The 20400-nt window shown below is 42.0% G+C and overlaps 1 protein-coding gene, 1 long non-coding RNA gene and 1 other non-coding gene across 5 annotated transcripts; 1 reads left to right on the top strand and 2 right to left on the bottom strand.

Moving 5' to 3' along the window:
• Positions 1-7782: 7782 nt before the first annotated feature.
• Positions 7783-13227, bottom strand: LOC141638009 (uncharacterized). Its single transcript, XM_074447465.1, has 3 exons — positions 12455-13227; positions 10244-11950; positions 7783-10039 (listed from the first exon to the last, which is right to left on the bottom strand). Exons 1-3 carry the CDS (start codon positions 13225-13227, stop codon positions 7783-7785), a joined length of 4737 nt encoding a protein of 1578 aa, XP_074303566.1.
• On the top strand, positions 12749-12855 carry LOC141638030 (small nucleolar RNA R71). The gene has a single exon (XR_012541976.1). It is a non-coding gene; the product is annotated as a small nucleolar RNA R71 (small nucleolar RNA).
• A 2372-nt stretch (positions 13228-15599) lies between the features above and the next one.
• Positions 15600-19105, bottom strand: LOC141637999 (uncharacterized). Of its 3 annotated transcripts, none has more exons than XR_012541969.1 (8): positions 18967-19105; positions 18525-18597; positions 18241-18321; positions 18020-18059; positions 17462-17530; positions 16784-17328; positions 16213-16352; positions 15600-15707 (listed from the first exon to the last, which is right to left on the bottom strand). It is a non-coding gene; the product is annotated as an uncharacterized LOC141637999 (long non-coding RNA). The 3 variants fall into 3 exon arrangements; XR_012541967.1 differs by having other exon boundaries at positions 16784-17325; positions 18967-19100; XR_012541968.1 differs by having other exon boundaries at positions 15606-15707; positions 16222-16352; positions 16784-17325; positions 18967-19099.
• Positions 19106-20400: the final 1295 nt, after the last annotated feature.

Here is a 20400-nt window from a genome sequence, read left to right as displayed (position 1 = left end):
TGATGGTCTCAAGTTAAACCTCGCAAGTGCACGATTTTATCGTTGTACACTTAAAAGGGTCGATCCCACAAGGAGTAGGTGGAGTACTAATCGTTCTAATTCACCGGTTTAGCTAAGTCGATAAATAACAAGGTAGGTAGTAACAAACTAGCGCTAAACTATCGAATTTAAAGACAAACAACTAGATAAGGTAAGAACAAACTAAAGATAAGGGGTAAATCAAATAAAGAGAAAGACTAGAACTCGGTCCGACCATAAACATGAGTAATTCCACATACTAATCGTCTCGGCTAATCAAAAGGGGTAGAAAGGTAAGGGGAGATGACTCTAATTCGCCTAGAACCTCCCTTCCTCCTCGCACTAGGACACTAGCTACTCCGACTAACCCCCCCTCCCGGGTTCGAAAGTCGGTATCCCTAACTCAAAACCCGACAACCCCAAGAACATGCATTTTCCCAAGGAGGTCAAGTGAATGGTCAAGGTCATTAAGCCCTCATCAAATTCCGGGTCATCCCACTCCCCCTTCCGGAGGTCGATTTCAAACACTAGCCTAGAGGCACCCTCCTCGGTTCTCCTTCCTGGTCTCAACCTTAGTTGGTGACAAGGGTTGGTCCCAAAATACCCGACTAAAGACCTAACCAACTTCCGTTGGTGGACAAGGGTCAAAAGTCGACACTACCCGGAAACCAACCCTTAAGCATGAAAATTCCCCAAGACTACCCTAACCAATTTTCCCCACAAATTAGCCTTAGTGACAATTAATTAGTGAAATTACCCATATCGGGTCAAACCGAGTCCTAGAAGGAGACTACTCACTAATCATGGTCCTAATTGCAAAATAAACAATAAAGATGGAAACTTTGGTCACAAACATGGTGGGAAGATGAATCTCACTACTAATCATGCACAAATCCAACAATAATCAAGAGAGAAAGAGATTTTATCTAATAACAAGGTTAACTAATCCAAAAGACACAATCTTTAACCAAATCAACCCAAAGATTAAGTCTTTGGGGACAACTATCCAAGGATGAACAAAAGAGAGAGAATCAAAGCAAAAAGGAACAATGAAAAGATGAACAAAGATGAAATTAACAACAACAAACAAACAACAATCAACAATTTTAACATAAACAATCAAATAAACTTGAAGGAAGAACAAAATGTAAACAAATGAAAATAAGGAAAGAAATAATACCAATCAACTAGCAAGAAAGGAATAATGATAGAATAAATAAGTATAAACTTTCAATCTTCTTCTTACAACCCAAATTCAATCACAAATTGATTGAATTACTAGTTTAATTAAGGAATGATTAGCAAAGTTTTAAACTTGAAGGGGAAATATTCTCAGATCTAGGGTTGTGTGTCAAAGGGTTTAAGGAGGGGGTATTTATAGGCTTTTACAAGATTAGGAAGAAAAGAGGAAGAAAGGAAGGAAAAGCCCAAAATCTCGTGCTGCTGCGTTTTGCCGGTGCACCGGCAGCCGGTGCTCCTGCCGGCAAAACCGTGCAAAGAATTAAAACATCTGGCATTCGTGTTTTGCCGGTGGGCCGGTTGCCGGCCTGCCGGCAAAACACACTCTTCAGGACTTCTTCTATTCTCTTGAGGTGTGAAATGCCGGTTGACCGGCTGCCGGTGCTTCTACCGGCAGCGAGGCCAAGCTTGTTTTTTCCTCCAATTCTTCTATAAATTCCAATTGCTGTGCTTTACCGGTGGGCCGGTTGCCGGCCTGCCGGCAAAGCACTCTCTTCAGCTTTTCTTCAAATTCCAAAGTAATTCCTGGGGATGTGTTTTGCCGGTGGCTAGACCGGCTGCCGGTCTGCCGGCAAAACACACCCTTCTTCATTTCTTCACCTCTTCTTCATGTAAAGGCAATGGGGTGCCTTTCTTGCCCCAATTCCTCCATACTTGGGCCGTTTCCTGCAAAAGGATGCACAAAGTAACAAGTACGGGCATTGGGCACAAAACGCAAGGAAAAACACCCGAAATCGACTCGATATGAGTCGGTATGCGTAAAAGAAAGAGGGAATTAGAAGTAAATTAATCGTATATCAAACCTCCCCACACTTAACCCTTACTCGTCCCCGAGTAAGTCCCTAACCCAAATGTACAAAGCATTATTATGATAGATATGGAGAGTGGATGCACAATATAAGCATCACTCAACTAAGCTACTACTTAAGCCGATCGAGTATTAGCGCACTCAACGCCCCTTCAACTCACAATTTGACACCCATGAGGGGAGAGTGCCCTATTGCAAGGCAAGTTGGGTCTTGCTACAAAACTTTCGACACATTCATCATGAAAGCACGTAATCAACAAGTAGAATGCATCTAACAAAATGATCCACTTTCCTCATCTAAGTGGCCGAATTTTTCAAATCACTAAACACGGTCTTGATCGGGAGTACCGTCTCAGAAGTGCCAATTGAGGTGCCAACCCCCTAAATGTGACAAAAGCAACCCTTGCGTGACCAATGCTCAAGAAACAAATTCAAGAGCGGGGAAAGGGAAGAAAGGGCAAGTCCGCTGAGATTTACAAAACCGACACAAGATTCAACCAAAGGACCCATGACTAAGGGGACCAAGGCAACGACATCCTCACGGTTTTCACTCGTCACTCAATGAAAGAACAAGGTGATTTTTGTGACAAAAAGTAACCAAAATCACTCAACTAACTCGACTAGCGAAAACGTGCCCGCAATCTAACGTGTAACACCGTCCTATGTCCAATGAAATGCAAACAATGGGAAAATGCACAAAACATGAAGCAAGGGTCACAACGGGGCTCGGGAGAAGGTCGAAACGGGATTGGTGCAAGCACCGTTTGGACATGTGGGGCTCAAATCAAGAATCGTCGACACATCACATCCCATCTCTTATTGCAACACATGAGACACGTCTATGCCCTAACATAGCATTGATGACCAAAACTATGCAAAAATTGCATAAACCCAACTCAAGTAGGAAAAATTTGATAAAACTCCTTTTATTTCAACAAATGGTAACGTCTACACCGTAACAACGACTCGGTTTCCCAAGTCATGCAAAAAATGTGTAAACCCGACTCATCTTTGGAAAAACATCAATTTGCCCTTTTATTTAGCAACGGCTTTTTCTACCCCAATTAATGATGAGGAGGGGTGTTGCTTTGCCTTTTTCTTGGCGACAAACAAATATATACAACACACAACTCATTTTTTTGGTTTTTCACGATTTTTTTTTTTTTTTTTTTACTTTTCTATTTTGTTTTTCATTTCTTTTTCGAAACCTCTTATTTATATATAATGCCAAATTCACATCGAAATCCGACCCAAGTGGACGTGCAAGCCATCCACCATCACGACCCAAATCACCTCCTACAACACAACTACAAAAACCGACCAATTCTTGATTAAGAAAGGATGGTTATGGGAATGTAGCTATTTTAAGTGGGTTTGCCAAATGAAAAGGCTAAGCTCAAAAGGGGGTGAATCAAAAAGGGAAACGATATAGGGGAGAAAACAAGGCTATTTGGCTATGTGAGGTTCATAAAAACTGATTTTTGCTTCATATCATGTGCACAAAAATGTAATGCAATTTCATGGTCTAAGGACGATGCGACACACTTATGCGTAATGATGTGACACGCCTCGCGAGGAGACCTACTCTCGAACCTAGATGAGGGCGGGGTATGAATGTACCCACCCTAGGAGGCTCTACCCTTACCTTTGAGTAGCTAAGTCGAGCCAAAGGTCTAGTCTACGGCCCTAGGTCTCACAAGATCGGTCTAGACTCATTGGTCAAGCCCTCCTTCCTCGGCTAACTAAGAGGCCACGGGTGCGAGTCACGAAGAGGGGAGAGGCACAATTGGGCACATAAGCTCATCATGGGGGTACTTGGTTCCCTTCCTTGACCATGTTCTTTCCCAAAAATTTATTTACAAACTCAATGCAAAAAGAAAGAAATGCAACAAGTATATACATGTGAACAAATGCATGCGGGAATTTAAACAAACATGAAATGAAACGTGCAACAAATTGGCTAAACCTAGCAGCACATCAACACCAAAATTCAAAACGGTCTCCCAAGGAGACACCCAAGGCAACAAAAATTCCCGTTCTCCTTCAAAATATCAAGATACCAAGAAGAAAGAATAGTAAAAGGAGTGAGAGATAGGAAGGATTATACCAAGCGGTCTTCTAGCTCCTTTTTGCCTCAAGTGCTCAATGCGCCATGCCAAAGATTAGACAAAACATATATATACAATGCAATTTTTTTTGAATTTTTTTCAGAAATTTTTCAATTTTTAGGCATTTTCTTGAATTTTCTCAAATTTACAAGCATATAATTATATGAACAAATATAAACAATATTCACAAAGTGGATATTTCCCTCCCCACACTTGAAATGTACATTGTCCTCAATGGACAAAAGCATAGGGAGCGAATAAGAAAAAGGAAGGAACATATTTTTGTATTTTTAATTTTTTGAAATGAAAATAACATGTTTTTGTGATTTTTGTTTTTGAAAAATTAAAAAGACATATTTTTGTTGATTTTTGATATAAGAACTCCCTCCCCACACTTATTTATTTACATTATTTCCAAATGGAAATAAATGTGTGGAGGGATTTCAAATTAAAAGCATGTTTTTGTTTTTTTTTTTTTTGTCCTCCCACACTTATTTATAGACATGGGAGGGCAATTTAGTGAAAGAAAATAACATGTTTTTGGTGATTTTTGGTCATTTTTCAATTTTTAGTTGGTTTTTATTTTGAAAATGCAATGCATGCTCTATTCTATATGCAAAATTTAAATGACAATGCAAGTTATGCTAAGTGAATGCAATTACTACATGTGACAATATATTACAAAATTGAAATCTAATGCAATCCTATATGATGCAACTAAATGAATTATCAACTAAATGCATGCGAAAAATTTAAACATGAATGAGAAATTTGGATAAAAGGGAGAGATCGTACTTGTCATTTGGATTGAAAAGGGAGGATAAAAACCATCAACTCGGGGACTAAGACCCCATCTCATCATCATCATCTTCATCATTGTTATCTCCGGTATTAAAGTCGGAGCCTTGAACTAAATCCTCTTGGTTGAAGGTGAAGTTACCTCCACCACCGCCGGTACCCATGAGACCTCCCGTGAAGTCTCCACTCATATTCATCACACCGCCATCACCTCCCGTGAAACCACCACCCGATGCCGACGCACCCGCATCACTAGCAAAATAAGGCCGGACCCCGAACCATTGGGCGTCGTGCCCTTCCGGGCCACGCTCGGGTTGAGGGGGAAAAATAGGGCCGGTAAAGTAGTCCGGTTGGAGGTTTAGACCTCCGTGAACCATACTCCCGTCCGTGGGATAGTTCCCGTCGGGCCATGTAAAATAGGAGGGGTGAGGGGCATCAAAGGGCACGTAGTCCCGTCTACAAAAGTCGTCGTAGACCGGGTACGTACCGGTGGCTTGATCATAATATATCCGGTCCAACTTCCTTCCCATAACGTCCCTCTCACTAGCGGCCTTGGCCGTGGCAATGTCCATCCTCTCCATCCACTCGGTGAGGGAAGGTGGCAAGGGAGGAGGGGTCGAGGAGGACGACTCACCTTGTTGAAATTGCCACGGAGGAGGTTGATGAGTTTGTGGCATTTGATATTGGAGGGTGGAAGGAGTGACCACTCGGCGGTCTCGTGAATAAACTCGAGTAGGATTAGGGGGAGGTTGGTCGGTGGGAGGGTCTTGTTCAATATCAAGGAGATAGAACTCCTTGTCCTTCTCAATTTTGACCGCGGTAACATTTGGAAGCCGGATGGAGTTCTTGTGATTGATTCGCCAATATTCAAGGCCGTCATTGGGGTTCTCTTTGAGCCACTCAAGTTTTGTGGTCAAGTAGTGCTTTGACAAGTAAGTGTCCCCGGGTATCCAATTCATCGTGGAAAGGTCAATCGGACGGTCCATGTTACGGGCAATTCGGGTGATCATGCCACCCACATGTATCGGGGTTCTATGCCCCGGAGAACTTGCAATCTTGGATAGGTTGAGGGCTAGGTAGTGAGCCACATTAATTCGGAAGGGGGTGGGTTTAGTGAACAAGTAGGACCCCAAAATTTCAAGCTCGTGGGTCCTAAACACCCATGGCTCATCCACCGCAAGAACGGTGCACCCCATACATCTATGCCACACCCGAATGACGGGATTATGGCAACTTATCGCGGGCCTTTTCACGCCGGGTTGATCATCAATGCCCGAAATCGCTTTCCAAACACGGGAATAGTGAAAATCAGCGGGCGGGGTATGCTCCGCCGCATTTTCCAGCCCAAAAATTTGAGCCAACCGACCCAAAGTGATGTTGTGCTCCCGGTTCATGAGTCTAAAGTTAAGGGTAGCCACCATCCCGGTTTGCCGGTGTTTGGAAATCTTAAGACTACTCAAAAATTCCCATGTGATCCGAGGGTAAGTATACTCATGCATGGTAAATATGCCCCTCATACCACACCCCGTAAACAAAGCCTCCGTCTCCCTAGCAATCCCAAGGGTAGACAAAGACGGATGATGAAGAAACTTAGTAGGGGTGAGGGGGCGATTTTTGAAGAGAATGAACTTACCCTTTTGAGTTGGTGTAGCAAACTCGACTGTAGGAAAGTCCGGATCGGGGTAAGTATCGGTCGCCGCTTGAGCAATCAATGCCGCTTGGTCCCTTGCTATGTCGGCTCTTGTTCTTCTTCCGGCCATTTTGATGATTGGAGGAGATTGGTGAAGGTTTGAGGGAGTTTGATTGAGTTTTAATGGAGTTAGGGTTAGAAAGGGGGAAAAATTAGGAGGAAAGATGAAGGAGAAATGATGAAATGAATTGGGAAGAAGGGGGTTTCGTGGTTTATTATTTGGTCTGCGTGTGCGTTTTGCCGGTTGGCGAACCGGCAGCCGGTCTGCCGGTAAAACGCACTCCCCTATTTTCAATTTTTCGAATTTCTTCTTCAAAATTTTTGACCTCGCTGCCGGTGGACCAACCGGCTGCCGGTCCACCGGCAAAACGCTCTCCTCAAATAATTTTTCCTAATGCCAGGTGTGTTCTGCCGGTGAGCCGGCTGCCGGCCTACCGGCAAAACACACTCCTAGTCAAATTTCAACTTCCCAGCTTCAATACATGAGTGTTTTACCGGTGGGCCGGTTGCCGGCCTGCCGGCAAAACACTCCTCTTCACCAATTTTCAAAGTTTTCCAAGTCAGCAGGTGTGTTATGCCGGTGAGCCGGCTGCCGGCCTACCGGCAAAACACACTCTCAATCATCAATTCTTCTTCTTTTTCATCTTGACAGGTGTGCTATGCCGGTGAGCCGGCTGCCGGCCTACCGGCAAAACACACCCTTACTTCAATTTTTCAAAATTTTGTTTGGCCTCGCTGCCGGTGGACCAACCGGCTGCCGGTCCACCGGCAAAACACAACACTCAGCTATTTTTCGTTGTGTTCTTCATTTTTGCTCAATTTTTCTTCAACTCAACTTTGAGCTTTTTCATTGACCAAGGGGTCCTTGTTTTCCGCAACTACTCCGACGCATGATGTCGGGATTTCGGGTCAACGAAAATAATGCTTGTGTTCTTCATAAGTGACCTCCGTCACTATTCCAAAAAGACAAAGTACGACTCCAAATCTCTCACAACAAATCAAAGATGCATGCTATATACAAATCATATGGGTTGCCTCCCATAAAGCGCCCTTGTTTTATGTCGTAGGCTCGACCAAGTAAACAAGCCAACAATTTTTCATGATGAGGACGGAAAAGAATCTTAACTCACTAGAAAGGTTTCAAGGATCTTCATTTCCTTTTGGACGGGATTGCCAACGTGATAATGCTTTAATCTTTGGCCGTTTACTTTAAAAGTTCGGTCTCCTTGGCTTATTTCAACCGCTCCATGAGGGAAAGATCGGACAACGGTGAAGGGTCCGGTCCACTTCGACCTCAATTTTCCGGAAAAGAACTTCAAACGGGTATCATATAGAAGAACCAACTCACCCTCCTTGAACTCTCTTCTAATGATGCACTTGTCATGGAATCTTTTCGTCCTTTCCTTGTACAACTTAGCATTCTCATAGGCTTCTAGCCTAAATTCTTCCAATTCATTCAAGTCAAGAAGTCTCTTCTCACCGGCCGTTTTCAAGTCATAATTGAGATGCTTGATGGCCCAATACGCCTTGTGTTCAAGTTCAACCGGCAAATGACAAGCCTTGCCATATACCAATCGGAATGGTGAGGTGCCGATCGGTGTTTTGAAGGCCGTCCGGTAAGCCCACAAAGCATCATCAATTTTCAAGGACCAATCTTTTCTTGACTTGTTCACGGTTCTCTCAAGTATAGTCTTCAACTCACGGTTGGAAATCTCGGCTTGCCCATTAGCTTGAGGATGGTAGGCAAGACTCTTCCTTTGTTGCACTCCATACTTTTTCAACAAAGCTTCCAATGCTCTCTCTCCGAAATGAGTACCACGATCGCTAATGAGGACTCTCGGGACCCCAAACCTTGGAAAAATGATCTTTTGAAGTAGCTTGATTACTTCCTTAGCATCACAAGTCTTGGTTGGGATCGCCTCAACCCATTTGCTTACATAGTCGACCGCCACAAGTATGTACTCATTTCCGAACGATGATGGGAAGGGACCTTGATAATCTATCCCCCACACATCAAAGAGCTCAACCTCAAGCATGAAATTCATCGGCATTTCATGTTTCCTTGTGATATTTCCACTCCTTTGACATTTGTCACATCCTTTAACATAAAAGGCAACGTCACGGAATAGAGAGGGCCAAAAGAAACCGCATTGAAGTACTTTAGCGGCCGTTTTCTTTGAACTTGCATGGCCACCACAAGGTAAGTCATGGCAATGGCTCATTATGGAGGTAGCTTCCTCTCTTGGAACACACCTTCTTATCATACCATCGGCACAAGACTTATACAAACATGGGTCATCCCAATAATAGTGCTTCACATCATGAAAGAACTTCTTCTTTTTGTGATAGTCATAGTCATGTGGTATTATCCCGGAGACCAAATAATTGACAATATCCGCATACCACGGTGCTTCTCCCAAGCTTAGGGACAACAAGTGGTCATCGGGCAAGTAATCATTGATAGGGAGCCCATTGTCAACATTGAGGTTGATGAGCCGGGATAAATGATCGGCCACCACATTTTCAACTCCTTTCTTATCCCTAATCTCCATGTCAAACTCTTGGAGAAGAAGTATCCACCTAATTAATCGAGGCTTGGACTCCTTCTTGATGAGCAAGTGTCTCAAGGCAACATGATCGGTGAACACTATAACCTTAGCTCCCACTAAATAGGTCCGGAACTTTTCCATTGCAAAAACCACGGCTAAGAGCTCCTTTTCCGTTGTTGAGTAATTTGTTTGAGCATCATCTAGAGTTTTGCTCGCATAGTGAATTGCATGCACCTTTCCATCCTTCCTTTGGCCTAATACCGCGCCCAAGGCATGATCGCTCGCATCACACATCAACTCAAACGGCAAGCTCCAATCCGGAGGTTGTATAATAGGAGCACTTGTCAAAGCTTCCTTTAACCTATTGAAAGCATCAAGACAACGGTTAGAGAACACAAAAGGAGTATCTTTGGCTAGCAACTCGGTCAAGGGTCTCGCAATCTTAGAGAAGTCCTTGATGAAGCGGCGGTAAAAGCCCGCATGTCCAAGGAAACTTCTCACCCCCTTGACATTGGTGGGGGGTGGGAGACTAGCAATGACTTCGATCTTAGCCTTATCTACTTCTATCCCACGATTGGACACTATGTGTCCTAACACAACACCTTCTTGTACCATGAAATGGCACTTCTCCCAATTAAGCACAAGGTTAGACTCTTGACACTTGCTCAAAACTTTCTCCAAATTCATTAAACAACTTTCAAAACTTTTCCCAACAACCGAGAAATCATCCATGAAAACTTCCATTTCTTGTTCAATGAAATCGGAGAAAATTGACATCATAGCTCTTTGAAAAGTAGACGGAGCATTACATAGTCCGAATGGCATCCTCCTATATGCATAGGTGCCAAAGGGACAAGTAAAGGTGGTCTTTTCTTGGTCGCTTGGATGGATGGGGATTTGGAAAAATCCCGAATAGCCATCCAAGAAGCAAAAATAGTTGTGTTGAGCTAATCTTTCTAGCATTTGATCCATGAACGGTAAAGGAAAGTGATCCTTCCGGGTGGACTTGTTCAACTTCCTATAGTCCACGCACATTCTCCACCCGGTTACCGTCCTTGTAGGAATCAATTCATTCTTGTCATTTCGCACTACCGTCATGCCTCCTTTTTTGGGAACTACATGAACCGGGCTTACCCACCTACTATCCGAAATAGGATAGATAATGCCCGCGTCAAGTAGCTTAAGGACTTCTTTCCTTACAACCTCTTTCATGATGGGATTAAGCCTTCTTTGTGGCTCAATTGAGGATGCATCCTCATTTTCAAGAAGAATTTTATGAGTACACAAAGAGGGACTAATCCCCTTGAGGTCACCAATAGTGTACCCAAGGACACCCTTGAACCTTTTGAGCAAAGAAATGAGTTTTGAGGTTTGGGTGTCATCAAGTGCACTATTGATGATGACGGGAAAAGTGGAATTATCTCCTAGAAATTCATACTTCAAAGAAGAAGGAAGAGGTTTAAGTTCAACCATAGGAGGAGGCGTGGAACTCTCCTCCTTCTTACCGACTTCCAAAACTTCAAATTTGTGAGCTTGTTCATGAATAGGAGCCGAATCCAACATCCACACATATGCAAGAGTCTCAATATCTTTGTCATCGACCTCATACCCACTAACAAGACAAGTCTCCAAAGGATCCATGGAGGAAGCTTTCGGGTCATGTTCCTCCATAGGATTCTCAAGAATGTCAACAATGCAACAAGTGTCACCTAGAGAAGGAGCTTCCATGGACTTGTGGAGTTCAAATTCCACCCTATCCTCACCCACTTGCAAAGATAGTTTCCCACTCTTTACGTCGATCATAGCTCCCCCGGTGGCAAGACAAGGTCGCCCCAAAATAATTGGCACATTGTGATCCTCGGGCATATCCATAACAAAGAAATCACAAGGTATGACAAGCTTCCCAACTACCAAGGGTACATCTTCAATCACACCAATGGGAAATTTGACCGACCGATCGGCGAGTTGAAGTGAAACTCTAGTAGGTTTCAAGTCTCCCAAATCAAGCCTCTTGAATATAGAAAGTGGCATGAGGCTCACACTAGCCCCCAAATCACACAAAGCTCTTTTAATCGCCACCCCTTGGATAGAACAAGGGATAGAGAAACTCCCCGGATCTTCTAGCTTGTTAGGAAGCTTGTTGGTGTGAGTGAGTATAGCACTACATTCCTTAGAGAGGTTGATGGTTTGCACCTCTCCATTCTTCTTCTTCAAAGTGACAAGTTCCTTAAGAAACTTGCCATAAGATGGAATTTCGGTAATCATGTCAAGGAAAGGAATCGTGACATTCATTCCCTTCAAGATCTCCACAAACTTCTCATACTTCTTCTCAATTCTAGGCTTTGCAAGCCTTTGTGGAAAGGGTACCGGTGCTACATACTCCCTTGGTGGTGGAGTACATTCTTTGGCCTTAGTTGCAATAGGCTCATCTTGCTTTGGAGGGTCAACCATCTCCACCTCCTTAGACTTCTCCACCATAATCTCATCTTCTTGCACAACTTCAACCGGGTGCTCTTTCACCACTTCACTTGACACCCTCTTCCTCTTCCAATTAGGAGATTTCTCAACCTCCTCCAATTGCTTACCACTCCTCAAAAACACCGCATTCATCTCCCTTGGGTTAACCGTATTCCCCGGAAACTTCCCCGGATTTTGAGCCAATTGACTCAATTGTTGAGAAATTTGGGCCACATGAGTTTCCGTAGCCTTTTGTGATGCCCGTATTTCATCATTCACCCGACTTTGTGAGGCAATGTGGTTATCAAGCTTTGAGTCGGATTTTTGATTTGCAATGACCAATTGTTCAAAAGCTTGTTCCCAAGATGGTTTTTGAGGGGTTTGGAAGTTTTGGTTTTGTGGTTGGAAATTTTGGGTTTGTTGTTGATTGAAATTTTGCCCCTTGAAACCCCCAAATGGTTGTTGGTTTTGGGTGATGAATTGTTTCCCTTGGAAACCGGGTGGAATTTGCCTTTGGAATTGAGAGTTTTGATTGAACCTCGGTTGTTGTTGAGGTTGGGAAGTGGTTGGATTTTGAATGTTTTGTGAAGCATAAGACAAGAAAGGGTGAGTTCTTTTTCCATTGACAAATTGGTTGTTGTTATTATTGTTGAACCCTTGTCTTGCACTTGTGGACTCCCAAATCCCATTTACTTGCTCATAGCATTCCTCACCTAGGGGTGCAATCAAGGGACAACCAATGGGAGTGTGCCCTTGTTCACCACACAACTCGCATGACAAGACTTGCCTCATGTCGGAGCCCTTAGGTTTTGAATTTAGCAAAGCAACTTGTTGGGTGAGTTCATCTAGCATTCCCTTGACTTCCACATTCAAAACCGAATTAGATTCCTTGCTCTTGCCTTTCCTCATTTGCCTATCGCTTCCCCATTCCATAGTTCTTGAGGCCATCTCCTCAATTAGTTCCTTTGCCGCTTTATGCCCCAAAATGTCTAAGGCACCTTTCCCGGATCCCGCATCCAATGAAAGCCTTAGGTCTTGAGTCAACCCTTTGTAGAAATTGTTAACTAGCTCGGCCTCGGAGATGCCATGGTGAGGGCACAACCGTTGGAGCTTCTTATACCGTTCCCATGCCTCATATAAGGTCTCATCGTCTTCTTGAGTAAAGCTTTGTAGTTCACTCTTCACTTTCGCCGTTCTTGAGGGTGGGAAATACTTGTTCAAAAATGCCGATGCCAACTCATCCCATGTCTTGAAGGAATCCGGGTCACAATTCTTCAACCAATCCTTGGCCGAACCCCTAAGAGAACGGGGGAACAACCTAAGGCGAACCGCGTCATCGGAAACCCCATTTGATTTGTACATATCACAATTTTCAAGGAAATCATTTAGATGATCATTTGGGTTCTCCAAGGGACCTCCTCCAAATTGGTTGTCTTGAACAAGGTTGAGCAAGGCATTTTTAATCTCAAAGTTATTAGCTTGAATTCTCGGCCTTTGGATGCTTGGATTGACTATGTGCTTAGGAGCCATAGTCTCTCTTATCGGAACCGGATCACCCATGGTGTTAGGTTCTTCTTCTAAAACCCCAAAAGGATTTTCAAACACTACTTCGGTAGCCTCTTGGTGATTAACTTCTTCAATCGGTGGAATATCAAGTAAACCCCTTCTTCTTAATGAATTAAGTCTTCTTGCCGTGGCTTCAATTTCGCGGTCAAGTTGATATATCGGTTGACCTCGTCTTCGTCGCCTACTCATGCAAAAGACCTAAGCACTTGAAAGAAAAGATTAGTAACAAAGGACTTAGTCTAAACACGAACAAAAACGATTAATATCAAGCCGTACTCCCCGGCAACGGCGCCAAAAACTTGATGGTCTCAAGTTAAACCTCGCAAGTGCACGATTTTATCGTTGTACACTTAAAAGGGTCGATCCCACAAGGAGTAGGTGGAGTACTAATCGTTCTAATTCACCGGTTTAGCTAAGTCGATAAATAACAAGGTAGGTAGTAACAAACTAGCGCTAAACTATCGAATTTAAAGACAAACAACTAGATAAGGTAAGAACAAACTAAAGATAAGGGGTAAATCAAATAAAGAGAAAGACTAGAACTCGGTCCGACCATAAACATGAGTAATTCCACATACTAATCGTCTCGGCTAATCAAAAGGGGTAGAAAGGTAAGGGGGAGATGACTCTAATTCGCCTAGAACCTCCCTTCCGGTCTCGCACTAGGACACTAGCTACTCCGACTAACCCCCCCTCCCGGGTTCGAAAGTCGGTATCCCTAACTCAAAACCCGACAACCCCAAGAACATGCATTTTCCCAAGGAGGTCAAGTGAATGGTCAAGGTCATTAAGCCCTCATCAAATTCCGGGTCATCCCACTCCCCCTTCCGGAGGTCGATTTCAAACACTAGCCTAGAGGCACCCTCCCTCGGTTCTCCCTTCCGGTCTCAACCTTAGTTGGTGACAAGGGTTGGTCCCAAAATACCCGACTAAAGACCTAACCAACTTCCGTTGGTGGACAAGGGTCAAAAGTCGACACTACCCGGAAACCAACCCTTAAGCATGAAAATTCCCCAAGACTACCCTAACCAATTTTCCCCACAAATTAGCCTTAGTGACAATTAATTAGTGAAATTACCCATATCGGGTCAAACCGAGTCCTAGAAGGAGACTACTCACTAATCATGGTCCTAATTGCAAAATAAACAATAAAGATGGAAACTTTGGTCACAAACATGGTGGGAAGATGAATCTCACTACTAATCATGCACAAATCCAACAATAATCAAGAGAGAAAGAGATTTTATCTAATAACAAGGTTAACTAATCCAAAAGACACAATCTTTAACCAAATCAACCCAAAGATTAAGTCTTTGGGGACAACTATCCAAGGATGAACAAAAGAGAGAGAATCAAAGCAAAAAGGAACAATGAAAAGATGAACAAAGATGAAATTAACAACAACAAACAAACAACAATCAACAATTTTAACATAAACAATCAAATAAACTTGAAGGAAGAACAAAATGTAAACAAATGAAAATAAGGAAAGAAATAATACCAATCAACTAGCAAGAAAGGAATAATGATAGAATAAATAAGTATAAACTTTCAATCTTCTTCTTACAACCCAAATTCAATCACAAATTGATTGAATTACTAGTTTAATTAAGGAATGATTAGCAAAGGATTAGCAAAGTTTTAAACTTGAAGGGGAAATATTCTCAGATCTAGGGTTGTGTGTCAAAGGGTTTAAGGAGGGGGTATTTATAGGCTTTTACAAGATTAGGAAGAAAAGAGGAAGAAAGGAAGGAAAAGCCCAAAATCTCGTCTTTGCTGCGTTTTGCTTAGGTGCACCGCGGCGGTGCTCTGCCGGCAAAACCGTGCAAAGAATTAAAACATCTGGCATTCGTGTTTTGCCGGTGGGCCGGTTGCCGGCCTGCCGGCAAAACACACTCTTCAGGACTTCTTCTATTCTCTTGAGGTGTGAAATGCCGGTTGGCCATTGCTGGTGCTTCTACCCGGCGAGGCCAAGCTTGTTTTTTCCTCCAATTCTTCTATAAATTCCAATTCTTTGTGCTTTACCGGTGGGCGGTTCTGCACCTGCCGAAAAGCACTCTCTTCAGCTTTTCTTCAAATTCCAAAGTAATTCCTGGGGATGTGTTTTGCCGGTGGCTAGACCGGCTGCCGGTCTGCCGGCAAAACACACCCTTCTTCATTTCTTCACCTCTTCTTCATGTAAAGGCAATGGGGTGCCTTTCTTGCCCCAATTCCTCCATACTTGGGCCGTTTCCTGCAAAAGGATGCACAAAGTAACAAGTACGGGCATTGGGCACAAAACGCAAGGAAAAACACCCGAAATCGACTCGATATGAGTCGGTATGCGTAAAAGAAAGAGGGAATTAGAAGTAAATTAATCGTATATCACCATCACAGCATTGGATTTTTACCCTGTTCATAATGCCCCGCGAACAATACGACAACGATACACCTAAGCAGAATCACACAGTACAACCAATTTCCCTCCACAAAACCTGAAACAGTCAAAAAACAAAACAAGCATCTTCAATATTCGAGAAATTCAGCACATATTCCCCTCAGGCTCCTCATCAACAACAATCCCATGACCCGTGATCGCATATACACAAGATATCGCCATAACAAAAGAAGAAAACGGCAATGGAAATAGCAAACAAATCAGACAATACAACAAACCATTCAATTGACTTCCTGTGAGATGATGTTTATGAGGGCTATTGAGTCTTGACTGCGTAAGGTGGGAGTGTATTTTTAAACCTAGGTGAATTTAAAAGACATCTGATATTTAAACACCCCATGTGTATTAAAGGTGAGATTAATAGACCTGAGTTTTTTAAAAAAAACCGATGCATATCAAATTATATGGACATAGTTTTTTTCAAAACGCTGATGTGTGTAGTTTAAACATCGGTTTTTTGAAATCTCTGTTGTCTATTAAGTGATGTCTATAATCGTTTTTGTAGTAGTGTCACCATTATTTTAGGCTTCCTCAGATTCTACCTTGTCTACCTCTTCTTCTTCCTCTTCTTCTGCTTCTTTCTGGCAAAACAGTTCACAATGAGATGTTGACTTGATGAAGATCACGCCATAAGATGTTGGAACCTGTCTGAAGGTACGAGGATGAGAAGACTCACCACTGCCTGCAGCATTCAAACAAAAAGGAAAAACATACACTGTGAGTGTTGTGAATGTTTGTAAATCCAAGCAGGCTCTTAGTCCTTAAATTATATAAACAAGTACAAAATGTGGTATATTAGAAAGTATGGCATATCCTACTTGTAAAAATCAGTGCATAATGGATTGCTCAAAAAATTTTAAAAACCCGACCAAACATATTCCTCAAACTGTTGGTTCAATAAAAAAAATGTGTTCAACACCATTCATACAATCATACACCCCTTGTGCAGTGTATCAGAAAGCATTTCAAGCCAATATGTAGCATAATATTGCAGACAGTACAGTAATTCTAGCCTGAAAACAATGCTAAGTATGTTGGTATACTAAACATTTGCATCAACATCTACAACAATACCATCAAGTGTGCACAAGACCAACAAACAGATCAAATTACCTCGTTTCAATTCCCCGTAATCACTCAAGCGGATTCAATTCCCTCATTGAGATATGATCTAATCCAACATTAAATGGAAAAAATAAACAGTCAGACATGGTAGACAGCCGGAAATTGAAGCTCCTAACCTGTAAAATCCGGACAACGGAAACCGATCATTAATGAGAAAATACAGGTCAAGATCTGGAACAGGGAATATAGGGACAACCCAGCACCAAGGAAAGACCAAGAAAATTAGGTATCAGAGCAGGGAATATAGGGACAAACAGGAAATTATTAGTTCGAGGAACAAACAATATAGGCCGGTCCCGTCATTCGACTTCTCCACCCACCAGAACCTGCTATCGCAATTAAAAACAAACGACAATAAAATCAGCCCAAACACAGTTGGAGCGGATTAAATAAATGGGAAAGAGTAAAAAAATAGACCATACTTGAAGAGGACCCATTCAACAGAAAAACTAATAGCTGGCGGTTTGTCCCGTGCCCAAACCATCATCCGGTGATGAGCTACCTTCCTTCAGCTTCTCCACTCCCAGGACCTGCTATCGCAATTAAAACAACATAAATATGAAAGCTGACCAGGAAGGACAACAACACTAAGCTTATTAAAACACAAGTTCACGTATAAGCAGAAAGCAATTTCAATTCCAATCCCAATCCCCTAAGCTGCCATACCTAGCAGCAGCGACCTCAGTGCCAGTATAATACCAACAACTCAAGCCTCAGCACATCACATGAATCGTCCTGGAAAACAACAATAAATAGGTTGGTAAATCGCTCTCCTCTTAGGAGTTATAGGGAAATTCCCCCCTAATTAAATGGTAACCAAAACTCAAATGTACGAATAACCCATTACGATCTCATCAGGAATACAAACAACTCGCCCCTTTTAACCAGACATAAGAATAGCCAACAACAAAATTACTTTAGGACAACAATAAATAGCATGTTAAATCGCTCACCTCTTAGGAACTTAGGAAATTTAAGAGCATCGCTAACTAATTAAATGAGAGCCAAAACCTGTAGATATTTACACACAAAGACGACAACACTAATCAGAAGACAAGTAGAACAACAAACCATTAAGACCGCTCCAAGAATTTCACATTTGTTGACCCATAAATCCCAAGAAAATAGAACTAACACCGAAAGCAACGGGATTCCTCAGGAGAAAAAAACCGTAAATTAAACAATCAACAAATTTAGCAACAAACATCGTTCTGATTCACTAACCTCTCAAAAGCACTAAAAGGCATTCCAGCAAATCCCGAATCTGAAGGGCATAGTAAACAACAAAGGGAATTACCAAAAAATCAACTTAAGATAGATCAAAACAAGATTATTGATGATCAAATCAAAACTAAAAAAGCTGCTAAATTATTGAACCTTAAAATGGAAATAGGATGAGACTGTCTCACAAACTAATGAACAAAAAATAAGGTAAGATGAGATACCCGAGAAGGCTCTGGTTTGTTGAATTGGAGCTGAAAGGGAACCACTTAGGTCGAATCACCAGTCTCAATTGCTGCGATAAGCTGCACAATTTAGCAAACAAACACATGCTTATAAGTAGCAGGCCAACGGAGAACAAAAAACAAACACCTAATATAGTGAAAAAAATCATTTGGACAAATGTGAAAGATCATTAAAGGAAACCAGACCTGCAAATACTCAGTTCGGTAGCAAGAAAAAGAGGGGCAAATGGTAATGGGACTAAATTGATAGGCAAATCGCTTACCTTTACCTTTTAGAATTGAATCAGAAGTTGGAAGGTATTCCGGGCCCAAGAGCATCTCCATGGCTCTAATCAACTGACCAAAATGCCAAAATGAGAAAGAGGAAGAGGTTAATAATCTAATCTGATATAAAAAGGGGGTGGGGGGTACAAACTAATAAACAACGAGAAAAAGGAAAAAATCAGGAAACGATGAGTAAACTAACCAACAACAACAAGAAGAATAAAATAGATAATGGAAATAAGAAAAAACCCAGAAAACAAGAGTAAACTTACCCAAAAAGTATAGCGAAAACTAATATGGTTCCCTTACCAAACATAAATATGACACGAGAATGACATGATTACACATCATGTTAAATTTAAACGCAGCACATCAGTACAAGTAGACTTGGAGTATTTTTTCCTTCGAGAAATAAGCCAACATGGTCATTATCATACTGACCTTTGGAGCACCAATTTCATACTGTTGTGACTCGTGTCTCTATAACATTCCCATGAGACTCTGCAAACCCACAGAAGTGAATTAAGCAACAATTATGTAGTTAAGGTCAACACATCATTACATGTCACATAAACGGTCAGCAAAGAAAACATAGGACATCATAACCAAATCTAAGTCTTCCAAGATTATGGTTAACTCTTTAATAAAATCAAGTGTCTAGGGAAAAACAGCTTCTATATGCAAAGCAAATAGTTACTAGCCTTGTCATTACAAACTGTCAGCTGGCCCTTGGTTTCCGACAGAAGTACAAAACCTCTAGGGCATCAATATTGAAATGACCACCAAAAAATCAAGTCACGTACTACATCAAGGTGCTGTTCTCTGCTAATATCTATAGCATCGACGCTGATAGGCGAACAAGGAATACAATTTAAAAAATCAAACACAAATTCCGAAGATAATTAAAAAAATAGCCAATGTTAGAAGGGGCACTTCAACGTCAATTAAGGATTGCAAGCGGTAAATAAGCAATTCAGAAGTAAAACAGTCTAAACTGCTCTGGACTGTAGTTTTTTGGAAGGCAACCAAGGCGTTAAACAGTAATAAGGAAGTGTTGCTTATAGGTTCGGACTGGAGCTAATGCACTCCACTCACTGACTTGCGTAATTAAAGTTCAGGCTGAGGAGACGAGATAACAACTTATCAACACTAAAAAAGCCAACAATGTATACTGAGTTAGGAGTTAATTGGAAAAAAAGCCAACAATTTATATTGAGGTACGAGCTAATTTGAAAAAAAAAGCTAGAGGCGATCTTAGTGGTTTTAGGTAAAGGTGACTGAGCAGGAGCAAACTTGACTCAGTAACCCTGAGTAAAATGGGCCAGGTCAGATCTAAAGCAGCACATAAGCGCGTTGGTGGGATCTGTTTTGATTCCGGTGTCTGTCCTGACAGGCCCTAAAACGACCAGCAGGGTAAGCAGCATTTGTTAGCCGCACAGGAAATCTAGACTAAAAGTTTGTTAGCCATAGTTCGATCCAAATATAGAGGTAACATTCATGTGAATCATCCATTTCCATTTCAGAAGGCATAGTATACAACTTATTTGGTGACAAAAAACGAATTTAAAAAGAAACACACAGTGTCACTGAAGGGCTCCCGATTATTTGCAAGTTAATGTATGGTTTCGAGGTTGTAGATAAACCTACACCCAAACATATAAATCAAAAAGTTTGTAAAAAAATATCAAAGCATTAGGTAAAGCGTTGTGTCCTAATAGCATCTGTACCTGAGCTGGTGATTACAGGTTACACATGCCTTATGGCGTGTGGGAGGCTAGCGTTGTACGGTAAACTTGCTATCAACGTTGATGTCACCAAACATTCCCATGTATTTTTCCAACAAATAATGTGTTTTCCTGGGGAAAAAAACATTTA

The sequence above is a fragment of the Silene latifolia genome, unplaced genomic scaffold (genome assembly GCF_048544455.1).
Source record: "Silene latifolia isolate original U9 population unplaced genomic scaffold, ASM4854445v1 scaffold_160, whole genome shotgun sequence".
Classification (NCBI taxonomy): Eukaryota; Viridiplantae; Streptophyta; class Magnoliopsida; order Caryophyllales; family Caryophyllaceae; genus Silene; species Silene latifolia.
The sequence above is the reverse complement of the archived record's forward strand: the minus strand, read 5'-3'. Positions and strand labels throughout refer to the sequence as shown.

Coding starts and splice junctions, on each gene's coding strand:
- LOC141638009 (XM_074447465.1), bottom strand. CDS start 13,227: ATGGGTGATCCGGTTCCGATAAGAGAGACTATGGCTCCTAAGCACATA. Junction 11,951..12,454: donor CCTAAGGGCTCCGACATGAG/GCAAGTCTTGTC, acceptor TGCCTCACAAAG/TCGGGTGAATGATGAAATAC. Junction 10,040..10,243: donor ACGGTAACCGGGTGGAGAAT/GTGCGTGGACTA, acceptor CTATGCATATAG/GAGGATGCCATTCGGACTAT.